This window comes from Megalops cyprinoides, chromosome 11, assembly GCF_013368585.1.
Source record: "Megalops cyprinoides isolate fMegCyp1 chromosome 11, fMegCyp1.pri, whole genome shotgun sequence".
Classification (NCBI taxonomy): domain Eukaryota; kingdom Metazoa; phylum Chordata; class Actinopteri; order Elopiformes; family Megalopidae; genus Megalops; species Megalops cyprinoides.
In genome coordinates this window covers 19,981,107-19,991,603 of record NC_050593.1, presented here as the reverse complement: position 1 = coordinate 19,991,603, position 10,497 = coordinate 19,981,107, and the positions used below count along the sequence as shown (strand labels likewise).

At 42.5% G+C, this 10,497-nt stretch overlaps 1 protein-coding gene across 1 annotated transcript; it reads left to right on the top strand.

Annotated features, from left to right (window-relative positions):
- Nucleotides 1-785: 785 nt before the first annotated feature.
- fancb (FA complementation group B) lies at nt 786-9,495 on the top strand. Its single transcript, XM_036540858.1, has 8 exons — nt 786-1,742; nt 3,284-3,439; nt 3,587-3,679; nt 5,607-5,735; nt 5,873-6,036; nt 7,343-7,764; nt 7,989-8,229; nt 9,027-9,495. The coding sequence occupies exons 1-8, from the start codon at nt 786-788 to the stop codon at nt 9,493-9,495; spliced, it is 2,631 nt and encodes an 876-aa protein (XP_036396751.1).
- Nucleotides 9,496-10,497: the final 1,002 nt, after the last annotated feature.

Here is a 10,497-nt window from a genome sequence, read left to right as displayed (position 1 = left end):
AGCTGCTGATTCGGTGGCTGGTTGGCTTTTGGTTGTTGGTCATTGACAGTGTTTCCATCAGCGCAGCCTCTGCCATATTAACTAGAGTTCTTTTGTAATACAGTTGTTGGTAGATGACGTTAATTTTTGTTAAAACTGACACCTTTGTTAGATCTAATGTTCTACTGTATGTGATTATCTAGTTATATTGTGTAGAAGGCCACGACTTTATTCGTTGATGAGCAGGAGTATGCAACAATTAAAGTCTAGTGAGCAAAATGTTAATGACATTCACCACAGCTAAACTGTGGATATGCAGTGTTTGAAGATCTGAAGTTATATATTTTGCTACTTTTTAAAGCAACAACGTAAAGTAGCATGCAAAGGATACACCGTGTGTTAGACCAGATCCTCAGTGTGTCTTATGATTTTTAGCGTCGGAAAAGAATGCAAACTTGAGACTGATGCCAGTTTTGAAATCAACTTGAATTCCTATGTGAACAAGCACCTAAATTGTTGCACCTATGTTTCAGTTATGGCTTTCATTTGCACAGAAGCAGAACAGGTGTTGGCACCCTTTTATTAATATTTGTACAGATCGTTATTTCCTTCAGCAGGTTCTCTTCTTCCAGTTTGCTGTTTTTGTGACTACAAATCAGATTGTATCACAACTAATTTAAAGTCTTGACCTGTATCTAAAACATCTGTATCTGTACATCTGTATCTTAACATTGTTCTGGTATTTCATACAGTATTTTAATTTGTAGCTTTACATTTCAGGTTACATGAATGACAGCTGCTAAAGGATGGAGGTCACCCCTTCATGTACCGTGGTCTCCCAGGATGAAAAGTCGCTTAGACTGTTCAACTTCTGTGGAGATGTCTTCTCTTTTCAGTTCACTCACAGCATATCCAATGAGAGACAAAGTCAACGAGGATCAGAGCTGAAGTTCAGCAGGATGTCATTCCAAAGGGACACCAACAATTTCTTAATCAAAAATGAAGGAACGGCCCTCTTTAGCAAAAGCAGTTCAACAGATGTAGACATTGTGGATTGCGCCTCCACAGTCGATGTGAACAACGGTCTAACCATCCCTTGCGTGTTGCTCAAACAATACAAAAAGAAAGGGGCTAGTTTCAAGTATATACTTTTAATGTTGAGCCACCAAAATTCCTTAAATCCTCACATGGAATTTAAGTTGCCATATGAAATTAAAGACAATGTAATGTTTCTGCAGGGCCCTACTGTGTTATGGAGCCATGAAGGTTTGGTTTACTATACATCTTTGCAAGCTGGTGGAGTTAGACAAGTGCCTGTTCAGCTGTCCTCAGTAAGTTTTATTGGAGAGCTACCTGAAGTCAAAAGGAAAATTATGATATTGGGTTCCGAAATATCCGCAAAGGAAAGACTGAGTGATCAGCAGGAAAACATCTGGGGTCAAAGAAGCCTTGGATATTTCCTAGAGGATGGAAAAGCATTTGATGGAGCTTGGATTTTACCTCATGCTTACAGTTCTGTTGTGAAATGTGTTCTTCTCATCCATGCCAAAGAAGATAATGACCAGTTGAGGTCAACAGCTGTGGCAGCAACTAGTAAAAATCAGTTGGTGTGGTTTGAGAATGGAGTCCCCAAGGATGTTTGCCAGCTTCCCTTTGAAGAACCTCAGAACATACAGATGGTCAACGCAGGCAGGAATGGATGTCTTTTTGCCATTTCCTTCAAGCATGGGAATGTATGCGCTGTTTGGAAAGAGTCTTTTCAGGTATTCCTGTTCAGGTATCTCCAGTTCTTTTTAAAGGAGACGTTGGCTTGTTGATTCACCACTTTTTAATGATTAAAGAGGGATTACAGGGTTTGCTATGTTATGAATGGATTTTAAGGAGAATGGTAGCAAAAGCAACTGCACATTTTCTTGCAGTTAGCATTTGAGTGCAGAGTTTTTGCCAGCTGTCTCTCAGATCTGAAGTGTACTGCTAAAGCACTTCAGTCTCTCTTCCTGTCCTTGTCACCTTTGTTTTTAGTGGTATCCATGCTCTGATTTCAGTGAATTTAATTTATGTAACAATTAATTAAATTCACTTCTTCACCACTATAGCACTGAAGGAGAAATTTTCCAAACCCTCAAAAAGCATTCTGGGATGATGGTGTCATAACATTCCAGAAACTGCATTTGTTACAGAAACTAGACAGCAACTGAGATAAATAAGGTTAATTAAATGAAATACTTACACAACTACACTCACACACAGTTGTTCAACTGAATGGACAGAGATGAAAGACATTGTTTATTAGGTAGGAATTCCAAGGTACACAAGGTGGGAAAATGAACGAAAAAGGCTGAATGCAGTTTTGCCCAAAACTGCACACCTGCACATCTCTTGTCCATTGTCAGTGTGAAGTTAAGATCAGAGAGTCAATGACAAGTAGGGCCCGTTGCCTAGTGTGTGACTGGTGTTGCATGTAGATTAATTAAAGTGTGTGTATATGTTGCTGCTAACAAGAGAGAACTGAAGTAGTCCTTGCACGCACAGTCTTTCTGATGGCTGCTTCATATTCATCAACAACAATTATGTTAATGGTGTCAGCTACAGACAAATCATTTACGTAAGCCTCCACTGCATGTTAGATACACCTCCAACAGCAGATTCCTTTTAGATGTTGGTGCATTTTTTGATGGGATGAATAAAACCAGCCAGAAAACCACAACCTTTGACAAGTAGGGGAAAAAGGAAAAGAAAGCGGATTTACATTGTCTCGAACAGGACTTTTTAATTACAGAGACAAGAGTTTGATTACTATCGCAAAACCTCACCTGTGCCACCTGCCATCTGAATGCACAAAAGAAATACGGACAGACAATGCATAGCTAATTCCATTAGTGGGAGATGAAAAGTTGAGCATATACAAGAAGGAAGAAGGAATCAAGCCATAACATGGCATTTAAAATGAGGAACGCTGTGAAGAAAGCTTTGAAGATGGACTGGTAGAGCAGATTCATCAGGCTCTCTGTGAGGTGCAGGTGATGGGGGTTGAGGGCAGTGACATTGTCTGTTTTGGTAAAAAAAAAAATAGCTTGTGAATGTCCTCAGCTTGATTTCCTGTGGTTAGAATGATTTGAAGTAATTTTACCACACTTTTGCTCTAATAACAATGAATCATTTTAAATACATATAAATAACAATTACAGTTTATTTGTAAACTGAATGAGCATATCAGGTAACATGTATGTCAGCAGCAATGAATCCTAAGCTCATGTCCCATGTTATCCGCTGCACTTCATACTGAGGTTGTTGTCTTTATCAGGTGGCGTCATGCTGGCAGGGTGTGTGCTCCCTCCTTGTAGATGACTTTGTTGGCTGTGGAACGGACCAGGTGCTTTTGCTGTTTGAGAGCCATCACCCTCCAGGGGCTACATTAACCAACTTCATGATCACTGACCTTGGTGACATGATCTACACAGTAAGTCCTCCTGCTTTTTTGGGGTATCTCCCAGTTTTTATGGAACATCACCCCAGTTGGTTTGTGGCCTACATGTACATCCACATAGAAGTGAATGCTGTGGTTGTTTGATGGAAACCTTGTTGTGAAAAATTTCACATCTTTCAGAGCAGATTGGAGGACAGTGAGCAACCTGACCCAGCAGAGGCTGTCCAAGAGAACTACCTCCTCACTGTGCAAGCGTTAGAGTCCAGACTACAGGTAATGGCACAATGGCACAAATACACACTGTATTTGTGTTTTGAGTGGCTTAACATTAACATAAGACACCTGACGTCTTTTATTAACTTCCTGTGATTGAGAAGTGACATGGTAACAGTCAGGGCTACTGCTTCATAAACTTGCTGACCAAAATGTTAGCCAGTTTTCAGTGCTGACATAACTTAATTTATGATATGCTACATTTCTTGGATGTTATTCACTGTAGCTGTGTGTCCATCAGCAAATGTAAAAGAACCTGGTATTATAGAATAAAAGCATGGTAAAAAGTTGTCTTGGCTACCCACCACATCTATATCTGTATAATGTATGTCAAATATACCATTTGGAAAAAAGGAAGAATGTTTTCTCCTCAAAAGAAAAATGTTGATATTCTATTGTTGCAAGTTTGAGGGACAAGGAAGACTTTTTTGTCCTTCACGTCAAATACAAAGGGAATGTGTGTCTTGAGGAGTAAGAAATTTCTATTCAAATGTATATCCTATAATAAGGACAGAAGTGGAAGGTGCATGATTATCAAAGTTTATTATATGGAGAAAATATTTCAGTAGTGTATGTCAATGCCCCTGGAAATCCCCCCCCAACCCTGATTGTATTACAAAAGCTGTTTCAGACTTTATTGATTTAGAATGTAGACACTTGGTGATAGGAAGGGATTTAAGCTTCCTCCTGGACCCTCTTATTGACAAATTGCCAGCTTTGAGACTTACTTCCCCTGAATCGGACTAGAGCAGTGACCAATATTTGTGCAGAGTTTTGAAGCTTGGATATTTGAAAGACTCTTCACCTCGGGCCCAAACAGTTTACATGTATTCAGTGCTATGGCAGTAGTTCCAAACTGCTGAATGACTCAAAATGTTTTTCATTTTAAATTACAGAGTGAACATTTCTACTCTAATACACACTATACATCCCCCTTCTGTTATAATGTTGCTCCGCACGGCATATGCTTGCAGTATTGTCAAAGTGAAGGAACTGGGATACACAGCTTCCTGAAATGGACAAAGACTGTATTAAAAGAGATAGTTAAACACAAACAGCATCTCTCCGCCCCCCCAACGGTCACCCCGCCACCGTCAGCTCAGTAGCTCAGTCAGATAAACCTCTAGAAGTGCAGGGAGAGCCATACAGCCCAGGTTCGATCCAGGAACCTATAATGCTGGAGCAAATTGGCTTAATTCTGCCAGATGTAAGGATGAGTATGTCTGCAGGATTCTCTCAGCTCTACACTATACTGCCCTTTAATCACCCGTAAGGTGCCTGCAAAGGCCCTTTGGATATCGTCAGTGGGGATGTGCTCATCCTCTAATCAATATTTGTCCCACTGTGGTGCACTGTGGGACTTGTAGTGTGAAAAATACCCATTGGCTATGTCCTGTATCAGAAGATTGCACTTGCCTCACTCAGTTCTCCTACATGAGCATAGAGGATGGGCAAAGACACCAGCCTAGTAGATTTTAAAAAAAAATGTTGAAAAGGGGGTATAATGAATTTAGGGTAATTGTTTTCTATATTGGTTTTATCACCCAAACATTGGATATTGTGTAGTCACTGGTACAAAAGTAAAATTCCTTTTTTAAAACTTTTGCTCCTGGTTTGGGTGTGAACCTGAAGTGTTTTGCCACAATTCTAGCTTCAGCAACATTAGAACCGTGCAAAATACACTGTAGCTGAAAACGGTCTGACACATTCAGACATTGCGACCAACATCACTTCACTTCACATTAACACCCATTTCACATGAAATGACCTTGATTCTTTTTTTTAAAGCAGCAGCCCAGCTTGTGTGTTTTCAATGCAAAGGCAATGCTGCAGGCATGCTAAAGCTGTAAAGCTGGCCGGGAAGAATTTTTCCACGAAAAACACTTGTTTTATAATGGCCTGCATTGTATATTGTTTGAATCCACAGAGTGGCACAGCCTCCATCCAGGACCTTCAGAGAGACCTGGAGGAGAAGGAGCGGGTTATTGTGCAGTCAGTCCAAGCCCTGACAGATCTCATCTCAGGAAGGAAGCATGCACTGCCCAGGGCAGACCAGGTCGAGTTCCCTTCCCTTACAGCCAAGGTGTCAAGTCCTCTGAAAATCCCACCTGGCTATTATTAATTATTCCTCAATGGGAAAGGGGAAGAAGTTTTTGTATAGGCTAAGCTCAAGGCTGTGACACTCTCCTGCAGGAAGGCTTGGTGTCTATGTGGGATGAAGACAAAGAGGAGGAGGACTCGGAAGAGGAGATGCTGATGATGCCGGCAGCCCCACCCTCTCTGGTGGAAAAGGTGTGGCAGAGAGTCATAGAGGATCAGCTGGTCGTGGGCGTGCAGCTGACTGCAGACGCAGCCTCGTGAGTCCAGAGAACGCTTAACATGTGAAAAGCGGGAGCAGGGTTTCCTGGTCCTAATCCTGGGGAATGTTGTTCCTACAGTAATGATGTACCATATTTGATAAATTCAAGGCCACCCCTGATTTTCAAGGTGTCAAAACACAGTCAAAGAGGATGGGACAAATTCAAGTCACAGTGACAAACAATGATATTGTAATTTTTGTTGTTTTGTTAGTAGCATAACACAAGTATGGCCATTGCTTTAGTACTGTTAGCCCTTTCATACTGTGCTCAGTTGCAGTTCCACATGGTCAGTGATCAGTTACATCTTAAAGCGAACTCAGACAAAGTTAATTAACAAAGCTCTTGATGATGAAAGTGCCTTTAATGTGTGTGTATATAGTTATACAAATTATATTTGTATTTTTTATTTGTGTATATTTTTATTCATATATTCTATATATAGTGGTTTTAGGTATCTGTTTTTGTTATGCCTGGATATTGTATCTGTTCTGCTGCTGGGCAGCTAAAGTCCTTCTGGGATTAGTGCATTTTCATTCTTTCATAGTGGAAAGCATGAAAACACGTCTGTGGGTGTTGCAGTAACCTTAGATAGGGTATGTCTGACAACAGTTCTATGATGTCTTCTCAAGATGGAGTATGCCCATTTTACTAATTAAATTACCAATATTTAAGACATCTGATGAGAACTACATGTAAAATTTTGCCATATGATTTTATCTTAAACGGTCAACCGTATGTTCCAGCATTCACGGAAATCATGGAGGGTCGTAACATAATGGAGCTGATTTCACATTGAATGACCCGTGCATTGTGTGAGCTGCAGAGATGCATCTGTGTCACCAATGCAATTGTTCCAGATGTTCCAGAGAAACTGCACCACTCGAGCATCACCATGCCTGATCACCATGGCAACAGGCACTTAAATAGCCCTCGGAGGTCCTTTTTGGCCATATGCAGGAGGCATAATCCTGGTAGCGCCTACACCCCTGGGTCCCCTGTCCTGGTTTCAATGCTGTGTCCGCATCAGGAGGGGCAGATGCAGGCAGAATAATCCAGGAAATGGCACGGTCACCCAGCATGTTTAGAGAGGTCTCCTATGTGCAGTATTCACAGAGAATCACATGGAATCAGGCCAGAAAATTCTGACAGCTGCTACTGTTACTCTGAGCCTTAATCCCTTTTTCTCCTGTTTATTTTGGGTTTTTACCAATACACTTGGTGATTCCAGCAGCAATCTGTTTTCCTCTGCAAGACCCTCTCCTGTGAGTGACAGTGAGTGATGTGTGGGATTTTTTTTTTCCAGATCAGTAGAGAGCGTGAGTGTGTCATTCCTGGCAGAGGCGGGCCAGGGACCGGTCCCAGCAGTCGTCCAGACACGCAGCAGATCCTTCCAGCTTGGACAGCCCCCTCTCCCCACGCCCACCCCCCTGTCTCACCCAGAGCCGGCAGCCAAGAGGAAGAAGTGTGACCACACCAGCGGGACACGCACCGACAGTGCTCAGAGACTGACAGTGACCGCTGTCACCAAGCTGTCCCCGCTGCTGGCCTCTGCGCATCTCAAATGTCGAGTCACGCTCCACTCTGTCCACCTAGATGATGCTGCAACCCCCTGGAGGACCAGAGGTCCAGTGGCGACTCAGTGTGGATACGTCTATGTGGACGCTCAGGATGTGGCCAAGGGAAAATTCAGTCCACGCCTGCTCAATGACTGTGCTCTTACCACAGGTAATGTGGGCAATAGTAGCTTACTAACAGGAGAATAAGCCAAATGTTTTATCATACAGTAGGTGTAAGAGTACAGGCATTGATTTCTCAGAGTTACTGCAGGCTGCATGCAGCTGTTTATGAGTAGATTATTCTAGTTGTTTCTGTGAATTTAAGTCACAGTCTGTTCTCTTTGTGTTCTTGTATAATGACCTGTTGTGCGGTATGCACATTTCTCCCCACAGCCGATGCCACAGAGGACCTCCTGAGCCTTCTAGCGGTGTCAGACACGTGGTCCTTCCAGATTAGCTGTTCAGATCACACCCTGAGTGATGTGTCACAGTGGCTGCTAGGACCCATGCAGTGTGAAAGGGTAGCAGTCAGCCCGGACTATTTCCTTTCCAAGCCAGTAAGGTCATCGGCTGTGATACTGTGTAAGTGGCAGAAGAGGACTCCATTCCAGGGAGAGTTACTCATCCACAGCAGGTAATTTAAACAGAGCCCCACCCCGCCAGCAGCTGAATTATGACTATAAATGAACATACTGAGGCTATTTTGGATAGAACCCAAATAGTTTTTTTTCTCCAAGAGAAGGAAAAATTTTAAAACCTTATGTTTGGCAAGGTCATTATTGTTCACAATGTAAATGACGTGGCCACAAGGTCATACAAATAGTAACTGTGTAATTCGTTATTCATTAATGTTCAGTGTTAACTGTATTGTCCAATTACTGCTCCAATTACTTACAAGCCGTTGTTGAGCTCATTTGATGCCTAACTGGAAGGTTGGCTGAAAGATGAGGACTTATGATTTAACTGTGATGAACAAAGGACATAGCCATGACACTTCTTGGATGGTCGAATTACATTTGAGTAATTTGTGTCATAAAGTGTATCATAAAGTGTGAGTATGAGTATGAGAAAGTATTACAACTACTATACAACAATACTTTACTGTTGCTGCATCGTCAGTGATTTCCTATGGGAATACATGGTTGACTCACAATATTTATATATTTTTTATATATTTATTCATATTAATAAATTTAGTGACAGTAATCCTCCAATCTCATTGAATAGCTTCCATCAATAACCATTTTATTGAAATACCTTAATAAATTCCATAATAAATACATATTCCCAATAAATTCTCTGACCTAACTTTGATTTGATTCTGCCTTCATATTCATCAGTCTATGCATGGATGAGCTGACGTTTCTGTCTGCTCACACAGTATGGCTCTGGACTGCATGAGGTGAAATATGTGGCGTTTTTGTCTTCCAGCAGCTGGCACCGTTTGCTCCAGTTCCTGGATTGCATGTGTCGCATCCTCCCTCCATCCTACCAGATCCAGCCCCTCAGAAAGGGAGGAGTGGAGGGCCTGACTCAGACTTTGGCATCCGCCCTGGAGAAAGAAGCGCTGGCTCTGCGGGAGGGGGTGTCCTCTCTGCTCAGTTTGGGCAGTGGGGAGGGGCAGGAGGGTGAGGGCGGGGTGGGGGTGACCCCGGACCCTGCCCCCGTGGCCTCCGCGGATGAACTCCAGAGGCGCAGGGCGGAGTGGGAGAGAGACGGAGAGAGGAGCAGGCGGAGGCTCAGCCCTCTGGTGGAGGTGGAGCACTATCGCAGACTCACCGCCTCCCTGTCTCAGGTCCAGCTGGAGGGGGATATGGCTGCCCACTCTCTGTGGGAGGCTCAGTCTGTTCCACCTGCTTCCCACCTCCAGTCATTTCTCCTTGCTACTCCCAATATTTAATTAGGATTTAATTATTTTTTTTGCATTGGTTGATTTAAATGCTGATTAACAAATATTTCAGATTTATGATCAAACATTAAAGAATAAAATAACAGTTTCATTCTGGTGGTTCTCATACTAGGTACATGAATGCTGTATGCTACCTTTGTGCCTGATATCCTTGGAGACAGTGGTATCCAAGCTGTTACATAGCTTACTTTTTTACAAAATATCCTTTTATACAACTGGACATTTTCCTCAGGTTAGGCACTCTGTAAAGGGCACAAGTTCAGTGCTCCATGTGAGCACTGCGCTTGCAGTCTTTGGGTTACAAGCCCAGCTCCGTAAACTTAGCAATATCAACAACACTTTGTCAGAAGGGTTTGTGTCTAAAGCATCTTCATGGTGCATTGTTGACTGGTGAGGTGACCTTTGACTCAACCTTGAGGCAGTTTCAAGGATTAACCACAGTGAACTCAAATTTATTTTTCTTTCCCTTAGAAAATTTAAAATACACACGCATACGCGCACACACACACACATATACACACACACTCTCTTTGCAGAGGAATAAATGGTGGATGTCCTGGTGTATACACACACATGCATACAGTATCTGTATTACTACATTATTTTTTACTACGCTTTTCAAATAAATATAAATAAAAAATTGCCAGCTTGAACCCTCTGCAGGGCTGGGCACATGTCTGGGATGGAGCAGTCAGGAATGCCTCCTGGGCCGGTCACTCAGCTTCACACCGGGACAATCACCATTTATCCATCTGCAAGGAGTGTGTGTGTATGTGTGTGTGTGTGTGTGTGTGTGTGTGTGTGTGTGTGTGTGTGTGTGTGTGTGTGTGTGTGTGGTTGGCCTTGTAAGAGCATGGTGGCTCTTCACAGTTTCTCCCTCACTCTGAAGATGTGTGACATGAATGTAGTCTTGCAACTGCAGTTTTGGGCATAAGAGTAGTTTTGGGCTCTGAAAATGTGACTGGTGGACTGTGGCTTTGAAAGCGAGGAACA

Coding starts and splice junctions, on each gene's coding strand:
- fancb (XM_036540858.1), top strand. CDS start 786: ATGGAGGTCACCCCTTCATGTACCGTGGTCTCCCAGGATGAAAAGTCG. Junction 3,440..3,586: donor TTGGTGACATGATCTACACA/GTAAGTCCTCCT, acceptor CACATCTTTCAG/AGCAGATTGGAGGACAGTGA. Junction 5,736..5,872: donor CACTGCCCAGGGCAGACCAG/GTCGAGTTCCCT, acceptor ACTCTCCTGCAG/GAAGGCTTGGTGTCTATGTG.